Here is a 24,499-nt window from a genome sequence, read left to right as displayed (position 1 = left end):
TAATACTGAAGCACTTTCACTGAGCACTTTATATTATGCACTTTAAGTATTAGTAACACTGTTAATATTTTGTGGTAATGAGTGAAATATGTAAGATACATGAATTGATGAAAATAATGGGATGAAATTGTAATTAACAACAAGAGGAAATGAATTGCAATGAAATCGAATAAGAATTTTATATGAGATATCTTGATTGAATTTGATTAGGTGAATATATATAGGCAGATATGAGTTGGTCCTGAGTTTCAAAAATGGTATGCTGATCTCTTTCAAGTAATATATGGTATGCTGATCTATTTCAAGTAATATATATCCCATACCAAAATAGATTTTGTAGTTTAAATTTAATCAAAAGAAAGGCTACACAATGGTATTCCACTCGATACTTTCATTGAGGCCATTTGGTTGGACAGTATTGAGTTGAAAAATCCAAAATTGTTCCTGTAACTGAATATATGCGGCCTTGTCTCCTTTAAAGTCCCATGGTATCTGCTCAATGATGAACCATGAAACATTGTAAAATTTGTGGCACTTCTCCAAGCAGTGGGAGACCATGGGTGCAGATGATGTAGCGGTATTTAGTCTACTTTTATGTTCTGACAGTCTTGTCTTGATCTTTCTGGTAGTGCGTCCCACATATAACAATTTTCATGGGCACATAATCACATAGACCACCTACTGAGACAGGCAAGTAGTCTGGTGTCTTAATTTATATTCATGGAAAGTTTACGGATGATGCCAGCTGGAGATGGAAAGAGAATTGTGGCACATATTACAGTGACCACAAGCACTGCGATGCCCCTGAGTCAGAGCATTACTTAGAGAAGTTTGAGTAAGAAGGTTGCCTAGGTTCTTCGGGTGGGAAAAGGCTATACATGGTGGATCCTTAAAAATAGGATGGAAATCCAAAATGTGCCAGTGTTTCATAACAATCCTTTTGAGCTTGGTCAGAAAAAGAAATCGCACAGATTTGTCGGTTTCTTGTTTTCTTTCCTTGAGAAGTGAGTAATAACTCCGGGTTGGCACAACGGGCTCTGCAATAAGCATTTTTAATGGCCCATTCCGGGTACCCTCTAGCTCTAAAATGGTGAGATATTAGTTTGGCCTGAGTTTTGAACTCAGTGGTGGTAGAACATTGACTCACCAGCAATGATTGTTTTAATCTGGTGGGATGACAGCTGGAATAGTGTAAGTAAGTATTATGGTCGGTTGATTTCCTAAAGACCGTAGTGGTTAATCTGTGTGATGTCTTTGTGACCACAGTATCAAGATAAGTAACAGTGTGACTATTAACCACTGCAGAGCATTTCAAATAGGGATCTAAGGAATTGAGCAATGTTAAAAATTCCTGAAAATTCACAGCAGAGTTAGGCCAAATCAAAAAGACATCATCAATATACCTCAGCCACAAGGTAATAGACTCAGCCCAAGCAGATGGATAAAGGTGCTTTTCCTCAAAAGCTGTAACATAGAGATTGGCAACGCTAGGCACCATGACAGTGCCCATGGCAACCTCATGGGTTTGAATAAAAAATTCACCTTGGACCTCAAAAAACTTTTTGGGGAGAACCAAAGAAGGTAAAGTCATAAGAGAGGATTTAGATATGTGAGTATCATCAGGCAAGGAGGATAAAGTATAGTCCACAACCCTGAGCGCTTCCTTTTGAGGGATATTGCTATACAGAGCCTCTAACTCAAGAGTGATTAAAAGGTCAGATTGCTGTACAGACACTGATTTAATACGGTTCAGAAAATGTGCAGTGTCCAAAACAAAAGATTTAGCCTTAGCCATTTCAGGTTTAAGAAAATGTTCCACTATTTTTGGAAGAGGTTCCAATACAGTGCCCCGAAGGAATGCAATAAGTCTCCCTGGGGAGTTTTCAACTGTTTTGTGTATTTTTTTTGGAACCGTGTAAAAAGTAGGAGTATGGCTGGGAACTTGAGTGAGAAATTTAGCTTCCCCTTTTGTAATTACATTGTCAGTGAGAGCAGCTTGGAAAACGTTCATAATAGTAGATTGTAAACTAGGGGAGGGATCAGAATCAAGTTGAATGTACCATGCATTGTTGGAAATATGGGACTGAATCTGTGCTAAATACTGAGCCTTAGTTTGAACAACTACGGCTCCGCCCTTATCTGCAGGTTTAATGATTAAATTAGAATCAGACTGCAGGGTTTGTAACACAGCCTGTTGGGCATGGGTCGTGTTGGAATACTTGCGATGTCCACGGGCGGTCCCTAGTTGGTCAGTATCTCTCAATACCAAGTCCTGAAAGACCCTGATATTGGGATCCATAGGACCAGGAGGCACCCAATGGGATTTTGCATGAAATAACGATACATCCCTATTAACATCCCTGGTAGAAAAAAAAAAATATAATTTGAAGACTTCTGGTCAACCAGACCATATCTCTATATGTGAAACGATCAAAAGATGTCATGGGTACAAAGGAAAAACCTTTATTAAGGACTTGAACTTGAGTAGAAGTTAATGTGGTCCCTGAGATGTTAATTACTGCTGATTCATTTGTGTTTGAAAATGAGTGTAGGGTTGATTGTATCCTTGAATCCGATTGCAATTTGACTCGACCCCGTATTCTGTGGCCTCTCCTGTTGCCTCATCCTAAAAAATGTGGGGATTTGGAACAGGTGCTTCTGCCACTGGAATCACTGAGAGATGAACCATCATCAGTGGTATCAGCCCCTGTGCTGATTTTATTGATATAATCCTGTTTGTACATCCATTTATATATTTTGCCTGAAGCATAATCATTGGCATCATGATGAAATTTCTTAATTTTACCTTGTTTGATTTTACACCGAAACTGGTCCAGTGATTGTTGTATTTCGGGCGTGCTCTGAGTAAACAATGGGGATATAACAGGGTTAGTTGTTAACTTGAGGTGTAAAGCCTCAGATTGTGAAGTAATCCCCTGTGTGGTTTCTTGGATGGTATCTACAATAAGTGCCATCAGATCTAGCGAGTACTTATTTAATACTGCTGCACATTTATGTAAAAAAGTCTCTTTATGAGTGAACATTCCTGGTTCTGGATCCTCAAACCTCGGGGAATTAAATGATTTTTAATATATTCCACTAATGACATGCTGTGTAATTCAAGTTTAATAAGTTCTCTATGAAGACTTAGCCAATTGTTTTTATTGACTATGTAATCAGGGGGCCCAAATAAATTACCCTCCTGAAACAATAAATTTTTAGCAATACATGACGTCACCTGATCAGTTGAAAAGCACAACGTGCGCTGCCACTCCGGGAGATCCACGGAGAAAGACAGAACAATCACAACACATGTTCTCCAAATATAACTGCTATAGATACTCAATATAGTAGATACTCCTGATGGTATGAATAACATGAGAAAGGACCTAGTGAAGTTTGAGGAATAGTCTGAAATTTTGCATCTACATTTGGGCTGCAAAAACCTGAGGGAATGGTACAGTTTAGGAGAAGAAGAACATTTGTGTATGAAAGAGGAGCCTGACCTGGATGTGATAGTATGTGTTGATTTTAATATAGTTGAACAGGTTAAAAAAGGAATGGTGAAAGCTAGAAGGATGCTTGGGAGCATACGGAGAGGAATGGCCAGTAGGAAAAAGGAGGTTTTGATGTCCCAGTATAAGACTTCATTTAGAATATTGTATACAATTTTGGAGACCTGACCTACAAAAAGATATAAACAAGATGGAGCCAGTGCAGAGAAAGGCTATAAAGTGATCTGTGTTCTTTAGCATAAGGCGTAAGGAGACAGATTTAAAGATCTCAATATGTATACTTTGTAGGAAATGCAGGAGAAGGGGAGATATAATACAGATGTTTAAATACCTATGTGGCATAAATGCACATGAAGTGAGTCTCTTTCAACTGAGAGGAAGCTCTGGGATGAGAGGGTATAGGATAAAGATGAAAGGGGACAGATTCAGAAGTAACCTCAGAAATTACATTTTCATGGAAAGTGTGATGAATGCTTGGAACGACCTCATGATGGAGGTGGTGGAGATAAATAGTGTATCTGAATTCAAGACAGCTTATGACAAGTATGTTGGATATCTAAGGGAGAGGAGGTGATAGTGGATGACATGGTTGGGCAGACTAGATAGGTCATATGATCTTCGTCTTCATTTTTCTCTGTTTCTATGTCTCTCTCCTTTGTTGCCACCTAACAACCACTAACTTGCCCTCTGACTCACTCTAGCATTTTTCTTTTCCTCCTTCCTTTTCTTCTAACCCTTCCCTTCCCCCATCCCTACTCTCAGTACCTACCCATTTTCCATATGGTGCCTCATCCTGGCCAATGTTAATAACTCCATTAAAATGATGTCCATATTGTTAACCAAGAACTGCTGAAAACATAAAAGGCTAGCAGTCGTCATATTTTATAATTTGCTCACTCTAGTATTGATTGCATGCATCCAAAATGTCCATAAGTACTGAAAAAGACATGATAATTTCATATGTCTGCGGTAGAGCAGTGGTTTGGATAGCATGGAATGGAATTTTACCAATATATAGACCACCATTCAATCTTTAAATTGAGCTTATTAGACTGTATGGAATTTATTGGAAAATCCTTCATTGCTCCTTGTAGTTGAGTCAATCTTTTCTATGTAGGGTGGACAACAAGATCAATTAGGAAACAGTTGATAGAGCATAAATCCCAAATTATATGTAAGGTGTTCTCTGTCCTGCTGGTTCAACACTGGGTGAACTGTTCTATCTCATGGGAGAACATCAAATGGAGAGCGATTGGCAGCATACAGGGTGAGAGGGTGGCAATAATAAATACAAGGAGCAGCAATGGATTTTTCAGTTAAACTCTATACAGCGGAGGTGTCCAACCTGCGGCCCCGTGAAGTATTTTGTGCGGTTGAGGGCGATGCAGTATTTTCCTCTGCTGCCCCCAGGTGTTTACCATCTTGCCGGCTCCCTCCTCTGTCTTGCTGCAGCGTTTGCGCAATTGTGCAGCCCCAGAAACATTTTTTCCGGCCAATGCAGCCCAGGGAAGCCAAAAGGTTAGATACCCCTGCTATACAGGCTAATGGCCTCAGTTTAGAGATTGAATGGTGGTGTGTGTTTGTGTATAATATATATATATTTGAAAGTATATGACATGTACTTCTAAATGTTGCAACCAGATGAAATGAGTGCAATATTCTCTGGTAGGGAAGAACCAAAAAAACCCCAAACAAACAAAAAACCCCATTTGAAATCATTGTTTTATTAAAGAAGTAATAATTGTTAGCTGTTTCACTAAACCAAGCAAACAATCAGCTTGAGAATGAGTGTATTTAACATCCTTCAAAGGGTTGTCATGTAGGATTATGGCATTGTGCAATAGTTCTGGACATTCCTCCTGTACTGCACAATGCGGGCGGTACTGCAGAAATGACTTGTAATACTGTGTATTCATAGTGTGTCCCTCACGAACTGGATGACACACAAGACAATCTGGGAGACTACTTTGAAGGATGTTATCAGTTAAACAGTTTGTACTTGTACTTTGTTGTTCATGTTGTACACTGTATGTCATAATACAGCAATGATTTCAAATGTCTTTTTTTTTTTTTTGCTTCTCTCCTACTAAATATCGCTGGTGGCAACATTAAAAAGTACATGTCGCACACTTTCAAAGAAAAAAAAAAAGCTTATCATAACTTATGAATCAACCCTCATATACTGTATACTTCCATTTGGACATCTGGTTGTTAGCATAATTAATGGCTCATTAGCCAATTAAGTTGCGCACACATCTTGGAAGTGCACCAAAATTTGGGCACCATATTCAGAATCTGAGGGATTGATATTTTGGTTAGTTTAGTTTGTTGGAAGTCTTAATGTACCACTTCTAAACCTTAAACAAGGTCATAGCAAAGCGGTTTACAATCAGTCATCAGGAGATGTGTGAAATGACCTACAATCAGTAATAGAACAGAGAGGGGAAAAGACAGCCAGTGTCACCACAAAACGTGGTATCCTCCAATGTCATAGGGTGAAAAGGAGGTTTTAAGGCCAGTTTAAAACAAATCAAATTTAACTGCCCTATCAAATGGGGAGGGAGAAAATTGAATTCCCAAGTAGTCAAAAAATGAGAAGACAGTTCAGCTGGTAAGATCAAAATAAAGAGAGGAAGGGAAGGGTAAAACTAGTTGGCTGACATATTGGGAAATGATAGGATAATTGGAATGATATAAAATGAGAAGGTCAGAAAAGTAGAGAGGAAAACCAGTATGCAATGACTTGTGGTCTAAGTCCAGAATACGTCTAAAACTGATGTATTTTCTGTATTATTTGCAGGATGAATAAGAGATATCTGCAGAAAGCAACAAAAGGAAAATTGCTAATAATAATATTTGTTGTAACTTTGTGGGGAAAATTAGCATCTGGAGCAAACCACCATAAAGGTAAGGAGCTTTCCATATATTAAAAAGTATTGCAAGTGACTTTCATTACAGTAGTAACCAGATATTTTATTTCCTGCACATTTAAACATTGGGGTCCTTTTATCAAGCTGCGGTAGGGGTTTAACGTGCTTAATACCGCGCATTAAAACGCCTGCCGCGCTAGCCGCTAACGCCTGCATTGAGCAGGTATTTGTTTTTTAACCGGCCGCGGGGGTTAGCGCGTGATGAAATGTCCGACGTGCTAACCCCGCTAGCGCGGCTTGATGTTAGGACACCATTATTTATAGAAAGTCTCCAGATCACAACTTGAACAGATTTTTTAAATCAATAGACTATCTTAATTCTTCTATGATTGTTTGACTATGTTCTTTATTTAAACTTACTTTTGCTCTTATAAATAAGCAGTCCTTATAAAATAGCCTAGATCAAATTAAGAATAAACCTTATAACATGCAATTTCTGTGTAGCATGTATCATTCAGTTGCATGCAAATTGCTTTGGCTGTCAGTAATAACTTCCTGGAGAGGGTACTAGGCATATTATTGTTTATTTACGTAATATAAGCAAGACTGAACAAAGACCCTTTTTCACCTAATTCAGCATCATACTGTGTGAACTGGTACTTTTGCACTGCAACATTGTAATACAGTAATATCCCTGGCAGCACTGATATTGATGCTGGAATTAATCCCTTCTGTCCTGACAGTGCTAGTCTTTGATGGATGTCTGCACTAGGCTTAGTAGTGCAAAGCAGTTTGTAAATAATTCTGGATTTCTTCTTGCTATGGTGACCAATACAGGAAATGCTGCTACTGCTCCTCTTTTGTTTTATCTGACAGTTTTAAATGTACAACCTTCCTGGTATTATTACATGATTTTTATATATTCAAGTTCTCTGATCTTGATGTGTGGCGCAGTGGTTAAAGGTACAGCCTCAGCACCCTGAGGTTGTGGGTTCAAACCCACACTGCTCCGTGTGACTCTGGGCAAGTCACTTTGGCCCAAATTTTGTAACCAGCGCCTAAAGTTAGGCACCTATTTCGGAGACGCCCAACTAGATAGGCACCTATCTAAATTGAACAAGAAGCTCAATTAAGCTTTTTAATCAGCACTGGTTGAAACATAGGCGTCTATCAAGAAAGCGCGATTCTTTAACAAGGTGCCTCTAAAAATTTAGGCGGCCATAAAAAAAAATAGGCGCTATGCATGTTAGACGTGTGCGTGACTACGGGTTAGGCGCCTTCTTACAGAATCACTGTTCTTAAGCGTGCTTAAGCGCTCGCATGGGTGCCTAACTTTTAGTTGTGCCTAAAGCTGGCCTATCTAATGGGCGCCTCCAAAATAGATGCCGCTCAGCGTGATTCACTAAACAGCACCCAATTGTGCTTGAATCACGCTGAACAGCGCCTAACTTTTGGCCGCTTCTTATAGAATTTGCCCCTTAATCCCCCCCCCCATTGCCCCAGGTACGTTAGATAAATTGTGAGCTCACCAGCACAGATAGGGAAAAATGCTTGAGCACCTATTTTTAAACCACTTTGACTATAAGTGGTATATAAATGCTAAAAATAAATAAATAACCTTTAGAAAGAAATATTTTTGAGACATTCACACTTTTTTTTTTTTGTTTTGTTACCATAGGATCTTTTCATTGCAAGATCTAGTAATGTACTATTTTTGAGCTATGTTGGTTGATATTTATATTGAAGAGGACCATTTACCAAATTTACTGACATTTCTAAAGCTATATACCATGGACATTATTGCCTACTACAGTGACTCTAGATAAATATGTTTCTGTTCAAAGATGCTTAAAAAGGCATTTCTACTAAATTTTCCTTGACAGAATTGCAGTATAGTTCCATGAAATTATGTGGATTTCTACTATTGTCTAATCTAATGGAAATCTCATGGACCAGTATTCGATGACAGTGGGCCCTTAAAACATCCAGAACATGTAACATGTAATTATAAAGGCATTGGACCATTTAAGATTTTACTCGCCAAACTTGATTGTAGTGTTTTTAACAGGATTTTAAAATTCTGTGATCCTTTAGTTACAATTCTGTAGAAAGACTATATCCTCTTCAATGTTTTTTTTAACAATCTGTTTGCGTCAGTGCATCATACTTGCATGCATTTAAAAATGTTACTTTCTACTCATCAACACACCATACTCATTACCTTTCTAGAGAAAATGGTTTACTGTGGAAGAAATCATATACCCCCCAAACCAAGGGCTTCTTTTACAAAGGTGCGCGCGCGCTAAAATGCCGCACGCGCTAGCCACTACCGCCTCCTTTTAAGCAGGATGTAGTTTTTCAGCTAGCGTGCGCTATAGCACGCGCTAATCTTGTGCGGGCGCTAAAAACGCTAGCGCACCTTCGGAAAAGGAGCCCTTAGTCTGAAATGCAAAAATGGAATGTCTCTATTAGAGAGTTGCACACAGGGACAGAAATCCCATCCATCCCCGCCAGGATCCTCTCCGTCCCCACCCGTCCCCGCCACCATCCTCTCCATCCCCACCCGTCCCCGTCAGGATCCTTTCCATCCCCACCCATCCCCGCAAGGAATTAACTCCATCCCTGCCCGTCCCCATAAAAAGCAGCAATTACTTCTGACAGGATCATCAATTCCAAAGTTTCTTTTGTGTTTGTGCTGCTGTTTTCCTTGTGGAATTTCTGTGGTGGAACCATTTTTTTGTTTTCTATTCAGGTAATTAACTTATAAACCCCCTCTTTTACTAAGGCTAATGAGTCCATTATACTATATGGACAAACCCTGCTTCCAAAGCCTTCCATCCCTGTGGGAGTCCCATTGGCTAGAGGGGGGTCCCCGTGGGAGTCCCGTGGGCCAGAGGGGAATCCCCGTGGGAGTCCCATGGGTTAGGGGGGATTCCCACGGGACCCGCGGGATTCCCGCGATCCCTGTTCCCATGCAGACTTCTAGTCTCTATTCATCTGATTTGGTGGAGGTATGTTTGGTAGCATGTACTACTCTGTCTCTGTTTAGGTAGGTCTCCATCAACTGTGTATACCTAGATTTATCAATATTACTCTATTTTCCTTTGAAATTTGTTCATGCTTTTTCAAGTTCCTTGGGGAGTGTTCATGGGCAGGGATCTGGCTGGGCCATTCAAAGACATTTAGGGAACATTTTACTAGGGTGCATTAAGCAGCTAAAGGGTGGTTGTTGTTGTTTTTACCCTGGGATTGGCAATAGCAGTAAAACAAACAAACCCTCATTAGCTGCCTAATATGGCAATAGAGTAGGAAAAGGGCCTGACAAGGGTGAGCAGAATAGTGATTATCTGTAATGGTTAGATCAGTATTGCATGACTGCCAATAGTGTAGCTGAACTTATTGAGAACATTTGGGGGTCCTTTTATTAAGGCTCACTAACCAATTTAGCGCTTGCTAAAGATTAGTGCACGCTAAATGCTAAGGCATCCATTATATTCTATGGGCGCCTTAGCATTTAGCGCACGCTAATCGTTAGCACGTGCTAAATCAGTTAGCTCACCTTAATAAAAGGACCTCTTGTTAAGAAACCAATTTCTAACTTTCCTTTTTTGAAAAAAATAAGCATTCATGACAGATTTAGAGATATAAGACTCAAATGGTAGAAGAAATCAAAAATGTCTTACTGGAAGACAACTTTTCTGTAATTTTCTTATATAAATGCATTTTTTAAAGAAAAGTTTTGCAATAAGAAGTGCTCAGAGTAGTGTAACCTCCAACTTTGAAATAGTCACACTGTTGTGACCATTGTACTCCCAATTGCAAAACAGTCCTTAACAATTCTTCTAGTTGAAATGACAGTCCATCCAATTTTAATGAATTAAAGCTGTACTTATCTTATTCTCCTTCATTTCAATGCTCTCAACATGGTTGGGTCCAAAATTACCCCCCGTAGCACATTTTTTAGTTCCTGCCGTGGCGGTAACGGCTCTGACGCTTATAGATTCCTATGAGTGTAAGAGCTATTACTGCTGCAGCCGGCGCTAAAAACCATGCTACGGTTTTGTAAAAAGGAGGGTTAGTGTACGAGTATTAAATTCCGTCAGTGAAAAACATTCACATGTCACATATTTGATACACTTTAACCATGTGATAATTTCTCATATGTATTGAAAGCCAGAATTAAAACAACCTATTGCAATCTTTGTTTTGCAGTTTGCAATTTTTTGAATCTCAACGTGGCTCCATGTTTCGCACACATGTATATTCAGGAGATTCTAAAATCAAAATATGTTTAATACTATTAATCCTCTTATAATGGGCTCTATGAAAAAATATTTTGACTAATATATCTAAGCTCAACTATCTTATATTATTATTTACATAAACAATCTCACCAATCCATTGCAAGTTTGAAAATATGTTTACAGCAGCACTAGGGTAGAACATCCATCCCTTGCACTCCTGGCGAGACCGCCATTGAGGGAGCTACAGCTCTTTCTTCAGCCGGCAGAGCAAAGAGGAGGGGAACCGCCATCTTACTGCCCTGCCGATCCGACCACCGGCAACAACTTTGGGGCCTTTGGCTCCGCCCCCAAGGACTGCGCAGCTGCTCTCCTTCCCTTTAAAAAGGGCCATCAAAGGAGCTGCAGCCAGGGCCACTACCAGTCCTGCATTCAGGGGCCCGGAGGTGACAGGGGGCCCGGGCTCCCCCAGTGTTCCCTCTAAGGCAGCGGTTTCAAACACGCGGCCCGCGTGTGGCTCTCCAGGTTTTATTTGTGGCCCGCGGTCTGGAGGCGATCATTCTCTTCCTTTTGGAGCAGCAGCTGGCTCGTTCATTCAAAGCCGCGGGTTGGCGGCTCCTTGCGCTATCCACTCCTGCATCGGAAGCCTCTCTGATGTCACACCATCAGAGAGGCTTCAGACGCAGGCGCGAATCTCGCAAGGAGCCGCCACCCGCGGCTTTGAACGAATGAGCCGGCCAGACACGCTGCTGCTCCAATGGCGTACCAAGGTCAACTGTTCTCCTTAGCGTGTGGCTCGCGGCTCGTCTAGAGCAGTGGTGCCCAACCTGCTTCCCTTCCCTTCTCACTGCTGTCATCGGGGATCAGGCCGGCACCGTGTCTTTGATCTCCCTGCTGGGCCGATCAACTCTCGCGGCGGCCCGACGTCAATTCTGACGTCGAGAGGACGTTCTGGCTAGCCAATCGCTGCCTGGCTGCCCGGAACGTCCTTTCCGACGTTAGAATTCACGTCGGGCGGCGAGAGTTGATCGGTCCAGTGCAGAAGAGAAGCAGGGAGATTTCGGCCTGTTCCCGATTGTGCAGCGGCAGCAGCCTATTCCGCGGCGGTGGTGGCATGGGGGAGGCAGGAAGGAAGAAAGAAAGAAGGTGTGTGTGTGGGGTGGGGGGACAGGGAGCCAGAAAAAAAAAGCAAAAAATGGGGCATGGAGTAAGGAAGGAAGAAAGAAAGAAAGGGGGGGGGGGGACAGGGAACCAGAAACAAAGCAAAAAAAATGGGGCACAGAATCAGAGAAAGACAGACATAGAAAAAGAAAGAAAAAGTTGGGGGAGGGAATGAGGTCTGGAGGAGAGGAAGCATACAGGAGGCTGAAAGAAGGGAATAAATATTGGATGCACAGTCAGAAGAATAAAGTGCAACCAGATGAAATTACCAAACAAAGGTAGGAAAATGATTTTATTTTCAATTTAGTGATCAAAATGTGTCTGAATTTATATATGCTGTCTATATTTTGCACTATGGCCCCCTTTTACTAAATCGCAATAGTGTTTTTTAGTGCAGGGAGCCTATGAGCGTCTAGAGCAGCGCTGGGCATTTAGCGCAGTTCCCTGCGCTAAAAACTGCTATTGTGGTTTAATAAAAAGGATGGGGGGTATATTTGTCTATTTTTGTATGGTTGTTACTGAGGTGACAATGCATAGAGTCATCTGCCTTGACCTCTTTGAAAAAACCCAGAATTAACATTTTCTCAGCGTATAGTGTGCTTTGTGTTTTTTAATTTTATTTTTGGTAGATCATTTTGACTTGGTCATTTTAAAGTAGCTCGCAAGCCCAAAAAGTTTGGGCATCTCTGAGCTAGAGCGTTGAAATTGTGTATTTCTATTTTATCCCCCCTTTTACAAAACTGTGGAGCGTTTTTTAGCACCAGCCGTGGTGGTAGCAGCTCTGATGCTCAGAATTCTATGAGCGTCAGGGCTGTTACCACCGTGGCTAAAATCCACACTACAGTTTTGTAAAAGGGGGAGGGGTTCATTTGTGATGACATATTCCATACTAGGCGAAGGTGTTTTCTGTGTTCTTTGTGTTTGTAAGACATGGTTTTCTGTTAGGATTGACGATGTAGGATTGATCTGTGCTGGTCTGGCTTGTTTAGTTTTACAATGGGTGTATTGATGTACTGCTCACTGCAATATGTAAGATGCTGCCTTTTCCTAGGTACTCATGTGTGACGTGTGGTTTGTTACTAAAAATCATGTTTTTCTTACAGATGGGGGGGTGCCAAAAAATGATGGGCCCTGGGTGTTACATATGCTAGGTATGCCACTGTATGTAAAGATACCAGAAAGCTGGCGTAGCAAAAACTTTAAGTAAATTGTTATTCTTCTAAGTTTTGAGTATTTAACCCTCCCACAATCTCACGGGCACTCGTTTCAAGTTTCAAGTTTATTGAGATTTTGATTTAAACGCAATATCAAATATTTTCAATGCGTATAACAAAAATAAATTTGGGGAAATAAATAAAACCATTTGAACAATAAACATACAAACATATCCATAGATGATTAAAAATACATAAGGAGTACAAGGATAAACTACATTTGTTTAAAAATGCGTCCTCCGTGCCTGCTCATAAATTTGTGGAGTATGTAACTTGTCGCTCATGCATATTTTTTTTTTGCATACACCTCATCAATCCTTAGAGGAAACATTGGTCCTAGGCCACTATAGCACAAATTATGCTTTATGTTTCTGCTGTGCACAACAATAAACACTGCTGTCATACTTTTTTTTGTTCCCTGCCGATTTCCTGATAGCACCCCCCCGGATAAAAGGGGGGGGAAGGGGTGTGTAGGGGGGGGGCCCAATAGGATTGCTCAGTAAGGGGCCCAGAAATTTCTGATGGCGGCCCTGGCTGCAGCCCTTTCTTCAGCCAGCAGGGCAAAGAGAAAGGGAACCACCAGGAAGGAAGCTCCACCCTCTCTAACCGTCTCTTTACCCGGCCCGCCTTCCAGCCCTCTTAAAGGCTCAGCGGACCAGGCCACCCCTAGCCCCAGCACAGTGAAGGGGAAGGGAGATCGAGTCGTCCCTCTTCACTGCACCGGATCCTGCCCTCTATGCATTGTCACCTCAGTAACAACCATACAAAAATAGACAAATCTGCCTTTTTGCAGATGATACCAAGATTTATAACAGAGTAGACACCGAAGAGGAAGTGGAAAATATGAAAAAGGATCTGCAAAAGTTAAAAGAATGGTCTAATGCCTGGCAACTAAAATTCAATGTAAAGAAATGCAGAGTAATGCATTTGGGGATTAATAATAGGAAGGAACCATATATGCTGGGAGGAGAGAAGCTGATATGCATGGACAGGGAGAGGGACCTTGGGGTCAGGGCCGCCATCAGAAATTTCTGGGCCCCTTACTGAGCAATCCTATTGGGCCCCCCACGCACCCCTTCCCCCCCCCGACCCCCCTCCCCCTTCTTCCATGGGCCGAATACACACATACTTTTCTCTGTCACCGCACTCTTTGACCAAAAGATTTGTAAGCCTGCAACCACGTCAAGGTAGACTCTTTCAGCAGGGCCCTAACCTAAACTAAACTAAACTAATCTATACCTATCTATTCTAAACTAACATATGTCTAATACTGAACTAATAACAAACATCTGCATAATAAATAACTAATAAATAATAGTGCTAGTAGCTATAATTCACTTTTGAATGTAAAATCTCAGTTAAGGATTTCTTTTGACCTTTGTAGGCCAGAAGTAGATCACAATTGCACAATATTTTTTGTAACAAGTATTAAATGTGTTTTTATAAATACTGTAAGCTTAATAAATATATCAGAAAAAACTACACATCTGAGCACATATCTGAACATACACATCTGTATGATCCCATCCTCCTCAGCTTGCCTATAGCTGCATCATGCATGTTAAATATGTACGATATGTTGATATGTACACCTTCCTTTCTTCTCATCCATCCTCCTCAGCCTGTCCTTACACATCCACCGCTGCATGTTAATGATGATGTATATGTTATGATGATAAATAAGTGCATATGAGCACATCATTAACATGCAGCTATGGATGAATATAAAAAAGAAACAATATTCTGTACAATTGTCAATTTATAAATCAGCGTCTTCTCCCCACTCTCTCTTCCCCATTTCCCTTCAGAGTCCTCAGCCCACTCTCTCTCCACTTTCCTTCAGCGCACGCACATAAAAACAAGCAAGTAATTTATATCATTTTCATTCTATTCATTCATAGAAATTAAAGTCTAAATAATGCCAGTCACATAACAAAACATGATTTTACAAAAATAATTCCCTGCACAGTCAAGCCTGCAAGGATTACTAGATGTCTTTCAGCAGCTCCCCTCCCTCCCCCTTACCTTTGTGGCCAAGTCAAAATGATCTACCAACAATACAATTTTAAAAACACAAAGCACGCTGTACGCAGAGAAAATGTTAATTATCATTTATATTCCGTGGGTTTTCAAAGAGGTCAAGGCAAATGACTTTATGCAATGTCACCTCAGTAACAACTATACAAAAATAGACAAATATTCCCCCTCTCTTATTACTAAAACGCGATAGCGGTTTTTAGCGCATGGAGCTGCGCTGAATGCCCCACGCTGTTCTCAACGCTCATAGGCTCCCTGCGCTAAAAAATGCTATTGTGGTTTAGTAAAAGGGGGCCATAGTGCAAAATATAGACAGCATATATAAATTCTCAAACGGACACATTTTGATCACTAAATTGAAAATATCATTTTTCCTACCTTTGGTAATTTCATCAGTCTCTGGTTGCACTTTATTCTTCTGACTGTGCATCCAATATTTCTTCCCTTCTTTCAGCCTCCTGTATGCTTCCTCTCCTCCAGACCTCATTCCCTCCCCAAACTTTTTCTTTGTTTCACCCTGACCCTTCTTTCTTTTTCTCTCTCTCCATACCCCCTTTCTTTCTGTATGTCTGTTTTTCTCTCTCTCTCACCCTGCCCCCTTCTTTCTTTCTCTCTCCACACCCTCTTTCGTTCTGTATGTCTGTCTTTCTCTCTTTCTCAGTGCCCCATTTTTCTTTGTTTCACCCTGCCCTCTTTCTTTCTTTCTGGCTTCCTGTCCCCCCTTTCTTTCACCCTACCCTCCCCTATGCCACCACCATTGGGAAAATGCTGCCACCGCCACTGGGGAATAGGCTGTCACTGCTGCCATTGGGAACAGGCCAGCGCCAAGTTCGCCCTGCTTCTCTTCTCCGCGGGACCGACCAACTCTCACCACCCGACGTCAATTCTAACGTCGGAGAGGACGTTCTAGGCCAGCCAGGCAGCGATTGGCCCAGAACGTCCTCTCCAACGTCAGAATTGACGCGAGTGGCGAGAGTTGGTCGGCCCCGCAGGGAGAACTTGGCGCCGGCCTGTTCCCGATGGCGGCGGTGGCATTCAAGTGGCTAAAGAGCCGCAGTTTGCCGGCCTAGGGAGAACACTGGAGGGTGGCCAGCTGTGCACCCCCTTGGGACGTAAACCTGGGGCGGGGCAGACCGCCCCCCCACCCTCCCCCACTTTGGTATGCCACTATCTGTACCTCACTCCCTCCCTATGACCAAAAATTCTCCTTTCTTCTATTCCCCGTGTACACAACCATCTCTTTCCCTCCCTTCCTCTCTCCCAAGTCCATGCCTTCTGTGTCCAAAAACCTATTCCCTCCCACACCTCAGCATCTCTTTCCCTCCCTTCCTCTCCCCCAAGTCCATGCCTTCTGTGTCCAAAAACCCATTCCATCCCCCACCTCAGCATCTCTTTCCCTCCCTTCCTCTCTCCCAAGTCTATGCCTTCTGTGTCCAAAAACCCATTCCCGCCCCCACCTCAGCATCTCTTTCCCTCCCTTTCTCTCTCCCAAGTCCGTGCTTTCTGTGTCCAAAACCCCATTCCCTCCCCCACCTTAGCATCTCTTTCCCTCCCTTCCTCTCTCCCAAGTCCGTGCTTTCTGTGTCCAAAAACCCATTCCATCCCCCACCTCAGCATCTCTTTCCCTCCCTTCCTCTCTCTTAAGTCCGTGCTTTCTGTGTCCAAAAACCCATTCCCTCCCCCAACTCAGCATCTCTTTCCCTCCCTTCCTCTCTCCCAAGTCCCTGCTTTCTGTGTCCAAAAATCCATTCCCTCCCCCACCTCAGTATCTCTTTCCCTCCCTTCCTCTCTCCCAAGTCCATGCCTTCTGTGTCCAAAAACCCATTCCATCCCCCACCTCAGCATCTCTTTCCCTCCCTTCCTCTCTCCCAAGTTCATGCCTTGTGTCCAAAACGCACTCCCTCCCCCCTTTTGTGTTCCGCGTTTGCCTCCCAGCCCATCTTTGCAACTTTCTCAGCAAAACGGAGCTCGAGCCGAGAGGCTTGTCTCCTGTTTCCTGCCTGCCGTGCCTCGCACAAATAGCCGACCGGAAGTATTCTCCGACGTCAGCGCTGATGTCGGAGGGCAGGCTTTGCTTAAGCCCTCCCTCTGACGTCAGCGCTGACATCGGGGAACACTTCCGATCGGCTATATGTGAGCGGCAGGGCAGGTAGGAACAGAAGATGAGCCTCGCGGCTCGAGATGTATTGAAATCCGCGGGTCCCCCGTCCAGCTCTCTCCTGTGCACCAGGGGCAGAACATCCCCCCCCTAGGTACGCCACTGGGACCGGCACCGGTCTGCGGACCGGCTTTTGAAGAACTGTGGCCTAGGACCCTGGGGGAGCCTGGGCCCCCTGTCAGCTCCGGGCCCCTGAATGCAGGACTGGTAGTACTGCCCTGATGGCGGCCTTGCTTGGGATGATAGTGTCCGAAGATCTAAAGATGAAAAAACAGTGTGACAAGGCAGTGGCTGCTGCCAGAAGGATGCTGGGCTGTATAAAGAGAGGCGTAGTCAGTAGAAGGAAAAAGGTGTTGATGCCCCTGTACATGTCATTGGTAAGGCCCCACTTGGAGTATTGTATCTGGCGAAGGACGTAAGAAGACTTGAGGCGGTCCAGAGGAGGGCGACGAAAATGATAGGAGGCTTGCGCCAAAAGACGTATAAGGAGAGACTGGAAGCCCTGAATATGTATACCCTAGAGGAAAGGAGAGACAGGGGAGATATGATTCAGACGTTCAAATACTTGAAGGGTATTAACGTAGAACAAAATCTTTTCCAGAGAAAGGAAAATGGTAAAATCAGAGGACATAGTTTGAGGTTGAGGGGTGGTAGATTCAAAGGCAATGTTAGGAAATTCTACTTTACGGAGAGGGTAGTGGATGCCTGGAATGCACTCCCGAGAGAGGTGGTGGAGAGTAAAATTGTGACTGAGTTCAAAGAAGCGTGGGATGAACACAGAGGATTTAGAATCAGAAAATAATATTAAATATTGAACTAAGGCCAGTACTGGGCAGACTTGCACGGTCTGTGTCTGTATATGGCCATTTGGTGGAGATGGGCTGGGGAGGGCTTCAATGGCTGGGAGGGTGTAGATGGGCTGGAGTAAGTCTTAACAGAGATTTCGGCAGTTGGAACCCAAGCACAGTACAGGCTAAAGCTTTGGATTCTTGCCCTGAAATAGTTAAGAAGAAAAAATTTAAAAATTTAAATTGAATCAAGTTGGGCAGACTGGATGGACCATTCAGGTCTTTATGTGCCATCATCTACTATGTTACTATGTTACTCATTGTACAAAATCTCTTTCCCCCCAATGTATTGGGCTCTACTAGGGATAGTGAGAGCTGCCCTTATCTCAGAATCCCCATACTGGTGTGCACCAGAAACTATTCTTCTAAAAAAATCCCCTCGGGTTGTTAATTACGCTTCTCTAAAGCATGTATCAACTACCAACTTGTCCAGTCTTGCTCCTGACTCTCTCACTCCAGTCCCGATATTATATTGCAATGTTAGATCAGCATGCAACAAGACTCAAGTATTAAATGATTTACTAGGGGATTCTGATCATGGATTCTTTTGCATTACTGAATCTTGGATTGCAAAAGATGATTTATTTACACAAAATGAGCTCTGTTCCCATGGTTACCAAGGCCTTTTCTCTTCCAGAAATTTCCGGAATAAGGCGGACTTGCACTTCTCTATAAATAATTTTTTGATGTAGAGCTTCTCGAAAAGGTAGTGATACACCATTAGACTATATGCTAGCTACTGTCAATGATGAACTCCATCATCACCCATTGGATATTTTGCTATTATATCGCCCTCCAATTCCCATCAAACAAATCCTCTGAACTTGTTTTTGAGATCATAACAAGTGCTTTCCTAAAATTTCAATGATTACTGATTATTAGTGATATCAATCTCCATCTAGATTATAACACTAGCAAGGATGTGACTGAATTCAGCAGTTTTCTCATCTCTCTGGGTTTTCCCTCTCTTAAGACCTCTCTAACCTATGAAAAGGGGCACTCTCTTGATATCATTCGTTTTCTTGACCTTTCTGATTACAATACATTAGTCAGTTATGTTCGTTGGGAGCAAGTCCCTTGGTCTGACCACTTTTTTGGTGCCTTCTGTCTTCATGTCTCACCTTGGGGTTCAATCCCGTGCCTCAAAATCTATTACATTCCGCAAGAAAATTGCAAGTGAACAGTTCTGGACCCAATTTATTAATCAGCTCACTTTTTGTTCTAAGCCTGATGCCTCAGAAGTCAACTGATATAATTGAGTAAACCTTTCTGAGACTACTTATATTGCTCTCTTGCTCCTCTATCTTGTCACAGCTATCCCCTGCTCTGACCGGCAGGCGGCTTAGCTGTGCCGAATCCTGACCTGTCGGCGTGGCTTCCCCGGGAAAGAGGAAGGTTTTTTAAGGTTAAACAGAGCTAGGCACCTGCCTAGTCTGCCAGGCCACACTGAGATACTTTGCCAAAAGGAGACACAATTCAGGTATGTTTAAATTCTCATTCTTAGGCTTTATTGAACAGGGGGTCTGAATACTTTTAGCCACCCTCATGGAATGCAAAAATTAAGCACAAAACAAAAATAGCACATAGTTGCCAGAATGGCTTGAGAACCAAGTATGGCATACAGTTCCAGTTCCCTGGACTTTCTCTGCTTTACAGATAGTCCTCTTCACCAGGGTTCAACTAAACAGAAATGCCATGAAAATAAACTTCCAAACAATGAAACCAAACTGCATAAACAAAGCAGATAAATGGAGTAGCAAACTTTAGAAATAAAGTTCCAGGCTTTCCAGCTAACCTAGCTGGGTTAGGTGTCTAGTTTCCAGAGCAGACTCCTAGGCTCATTAGTATCAGCTGAGCTTCCCAGCCGACGGAGCACAGCAGGGTATTAGATAAGCTGTGAGTTTTACTGAGGCTTTAACACAGAGGCTTCACACTATCAAAGATACAGTTCTTGGCAGTCTCAGAGTGAAACGGAGAGGTTTTCCTTCTCTCCCTAATCAAGGCCAGTTGGGCTCAGGTTACAGAAAGCCAGCACATAAACACAGCTTTGCTTCACCTCCATTCCCTCTGGGTTATAGTCAGCTTCCAGAAGGAGTTCGGTGGTGTACATTGCCTCAGGCTGCTCAGCAGCAGCTGGGGGTCAGGCTTGGGAAGTCCTCTGCCATCTCTATGTCCTCACTACTGTGAAGTTGAGGAGAGAGATTTCTCTCCTCATCTGCCTGTTTGCTATGCTGCTGGTCGTGCCTTTGTCTTGGCTCCTCAGCTCCACCTCCATCCCTGCTCTCCTCTCTGTGATTCAGGGCTCTGCTTTTACGTGTGTCATAGCCCACCCCTCTCTCCTAGGAGCAGGAAATCCCTAGGGAAATAACTCTCATTTCTCCTAGGCTGATGTGCATACCTTGCAGGCCTAGGTCTCCACTTCTCAGCAAAAGTCTTATCAGGCTTTCTGATGAACTTATTCTGATATGTCATTCTCTGCTGTATATTCTTAGGTTTAAACCCTTCCTGCTCTACCTCACTGTCTGAAGGGTAGTCAGCCAATTCCATAATCCTTACTTTTAACCTGGTCAGCTCTCCTGACCAGGAACCGTGCTCTGCTTTTATCCATTACAGGGACAAAGCTGGCTACGGGTTTGTCACAATCTACTGTTTCCTACTCCCATAAGGCCCACTGGTATCTTCCTTATAATAGAGAACTGAAGCAGAAATGCTGAGTTCTGAAGTGTAAATAGAAAAAAATCTAAATCTCCTGTGGATAGACAGTCTTGAAAGGACAGTATTAGGTTCTATAATACAAAATTTAAAAAAGCTAGGAAAAATTTTACGGTGATAAAATCATAAGATCCAATAATCAAGGCAGTACTCTGATTAACATCTGGCACACTTTAATTTCTAATAATGATTCGTCTATACATTTAGCAAAATGTTTTTATGAAAAGGTCGCTTCTATAAGAAACTCTTTTCCTTCATTAGTCTCTTACACTTCTCTGGTGACCAGCGACACTAATCTTATCCCAGTAGACAGAACCTGGACAATCTTCGAGTATCTGAGTATCTGAGGCTCAGGTTTGAAAACTGTGTCACAAACTAAGATCAGGTAAATGTGCCTTGGATCCGTTTCCTTTATACTATATAAGAAAATTCCGACCCAGGCTATTTCATTTCTTACCAGACTTATAAATTCTGCCTTACTATCGGGTCTATTTTCTGCAGAGATGGGTCACATTGCTCTGACCCCACTACTGAAAAAAGTTGATCGAGACCCATCTTCACCATCTAGTTATTCACCTATAGCGAATATTCCTCTCCTGACCAAAATGTTAAGAGTCTATCATATCTGCTCAGCTTTCATCATACTTGGAGAGATTTTCCATTCTTCTACCTTGCCAATATGGTTTCAGACCTAATTTCAGTACCGAATCTCTATTGGTTTCACTAATTTCAAAGGTTCAGCAACTACATTCACGTAATAAGTTCACAATCCTATTACAATTCGATCTATCTGCGGCCTTTGATGTCGTTCACCACGATATCTTGATCTACCAACTTTCTGAGATAGGCATTGATTCCACAGTCTTAGACTGGTTCTCGAAATTCTTATGATCTCGCTCATATACTGCTATTATCCCAGGACAAGCAGGCAGCATATTCTTAACGCATGGGTGACGTCACCGACGGAGCCCTCGGTACGGACCTTTTTAACTAGAAAGTTCTAGTTGGCCGCACCGCGCGTGCGCGAGTGCCTTCCCGCCCGACGGAGGAGTGCGTGGTCCCCAGTTTCTTCGTTTCCGCGGTCAGTTTGGAGTCACATGACCCATGAGTTCTGTTCATTAGCTTCCATTTTGCCGGTGAGTTTTCACTTCCGGCTCATAAACTATGGATTTAGCATTCAGCTAAGACAATATACTGTTCTGGTAAGCATTGTGGCGATTTTAAAATTTCAATATTGCTGGGTTCTTAAACTTTAAATTTTTAAACTAACATAATGTTTGCTCTTTACAGCGTTCTCCTTCCCCGACCCTGATGAAATAATGAAACGCGTCGGTGGGGATTGAGCCAGACCCAGTTTATTAAGAAAAAAGAAAAAGATAAGTAAAAGCTACTTTTGCTATCATTATAATATTAAGCACAAGCACTTTATAGCTTATAAAGAAAACCATAAAATCATATATTGAAAGAAAAAAAACGCATAATATAAAGGTTCTTATGAGGACAGCTACCATACGCTAAAATCGTGTGGCATTCTGAAGAACTTTATGCGATAAGAATGGTGGCTAATTTAAGTTAAGTACCTCCAAACCGGAGCAGTCCTCCTTTTCAAAGTTCCTCAGGGAGATGTCTGCAGCCTTATCCCTTCCTCTGGAATCCGACTCTAAAAAATCTCAAGCCTTCCTGGAGGCTTTAGATTTTGAACAACCTCCTAAGGAGTTCCTCAAGCTCCCCGTACATGACATCCTACGGGAGACCTTTTACAAAAATTGGGAGAACCCCCTTACGGTACCGGGGGCCCCCCGTAAACTGGACAACCTCTATCGTGTCATCCCTATTCCAGGGTTCGACAAGTCTCAATTGCCCCATGAGTCCCTTCTTGTTGAATCCACCTTAAAAAAGACTCAGGGCTCCAGTGTCTATGCCTCTACCCCTCCTGGCAGAGAGGATAAGACCATGGACAAGTTTGGCAAGAGGCTCTACCAGAATGCCATGCTGGCCAACAGGGCGAACAATTATTCATTCCATTTTTCATTTTATATGAAACATTTGGTCCAGCAGCTGTCCGCCCTCCAAAAATACCTACCGGAGCGCAAGGTTCCACTTTTTCAGCAACACATCTCTGGCCTCCTTCAATTGCGAAAATTTATGGTCCGCTCGATATACGATTTCTTCGAGCTCACCTCCCGTGCCTCTGCCATGGCCGTAGCCATGCGCCGCCTGGCCTGGCTGAGAGTCTCAGACTTGGACATCAACCACCAGGATCGTCTGGCCAACGCCCCCTGTCTCGGGGATGAACTTTTTGGAGAGTCCCTGGATTCCACCACCCAGAAACTCTCAGCCCATGAAACCAGGTGGGACACCCTGATTAAGCCGAAGAAAAAGGCTCCACCTGCCCGACCTTATAGACCTCAATCCTCTTATCAGCGCAGGTTCTCAGCCAGGCCACTCAATCCGCCTTCTCAACAACCTCGGCAGCCCCGTCAGCAACAACACCATGCCCAGGCTCGTTCTCAGGCCAATCAACCCAACAAGCCTCTTCCACCTGTAAAGCCGTCTCAGCCCTTTTGACTCTTCTCTCCAGGGCATAGCCAGTCTTCCACCTTCGCTACCTCTTCCACAACCAATCGGAGGTCGTCTCAGCATATTCTCCAGCTGTTGGGAGGTCATCACATCGGACCAGTGGGTCCTCAACATCATCCGCCACGGCTACTCTCTCAACTTCCAGACTCTTCCACCGGACAACCCTCCCGTAGAGTCTGCTTCACACTCTTCTCAAACCCCCCTCCTCCTGAGGGAGGTTCAATCCCTCCTCCTTCTCAATGCCATCGAAGAAGTACCTCCAGAACAAAGGGGTCAGGGATTCTACTCCCGCTACTTCCTGGTACCCAAAAAGACGGGGGACCTCCGTCCCATTCTCGATCTCAGGGACCTCAACAAGTGTCTGGTCAAGGAGAAGTTCAGAATGCTCTCCCTTGCCACGCTCTACCCTCTTCTTTCTCAACACGACTGGCTATGTTCCCTGGACCTCAAGGAGGCCTACACTCACATCTCCATCAATCCGAATTCTCGCCGCTACCTGCGTTTCCAGGTACTGCACCGTCACTACCAGTACAAGGTGCTACCGTTTGGCCTCGCTTCCTCACCCAGGGTATTCACCAAGTGCCTTATAGTAGTGGCGGCCTTCCTCAGGTCTCACAACCTCCAGGTGTTCCCCTACTTGGACGATTGGTTGGTGAAAGCACCTACATTTCAACTTGTGCTACAGGCTACTCATCACACCATCTCTCTCCTCCACCTCCTGGGGTTCGAGATCAACTACCCCAAGTCGCATCTACTTCCCACCCAGCGACTTCAATTCATCGGAGCTGTTCTAGACACCACACTAATGAGGGCTTTTCTTCCCTCCGATCGTCAGTGGACTCTGCTCCATCTCTGTCGTCAGGTGCTCAAACATCCCGCCATTCCTGCCCGACAGATGATGGTCCTCCTGGGGCACATGGCCTCGACAGTACATGTCCTTCCTCTGGCACGTCTCCACCTCCGCACACCTCAATGGACTCTCGCCAACCAATGGTCACAGACTACGGATCTTCTTTCTCATCCCATCTCTGTGACATCATCTCTTCAGCAATCTCTCCAATGGTGGTTGAACTCCTCAAATCTTTCCAGGGGTCTGCTCTTTCATCTACCCCCTCACTCTATGATCATCACCACGGATGCATCCCCCTATGCGTGGGGAGCTC

The 24,499-nt window shown here is 43.3% G+C and overlaps 1 protein-coding gene across 1 annotated transcript in view; it reads left to right on the top strand.

Annotated features, from left to right (window-relative positions):
* TAFA2 (TAFA chemokine like family member 2) overlaps positions 1-24,499 on the top strand; it is an 803,553-nt gene that overhangs the window by 496,966 nt on the left and 282,088 nt on the right. The window contains exon 3 of the mRNA XM_033959727.1: positions 6,316-6,422. Coding sequence (XP_033815618.1) covers positions 6,316-6,422 — 107 coding nt within the window. The remainder of the gene's footprint in view (positions 1-6,315; positions 6,423-24,499) is intronic.

The sequence above is a fragment of the Geotrypetes seraphini genome, chromosome 9 (genome assembly GCF_902459505.1).
Source record: "Geotrypetes seraphini chromosome 9, aGeoSer1.1, whole genome shotgun sequence".
NCBI classification, from domain to species: domain Eukaryota; kingdom Metazoa; phylum Chordata; class Amphibia; order Gymnophiona; family Dermophiidae; genus Geotrypetes; species Geotrypetes seraphini.
The sequence above is the reverse complement of the archived record's forward strand: the minus strand, read 5'-3'. Positions and strand labels throughout refer to the sequence as shown.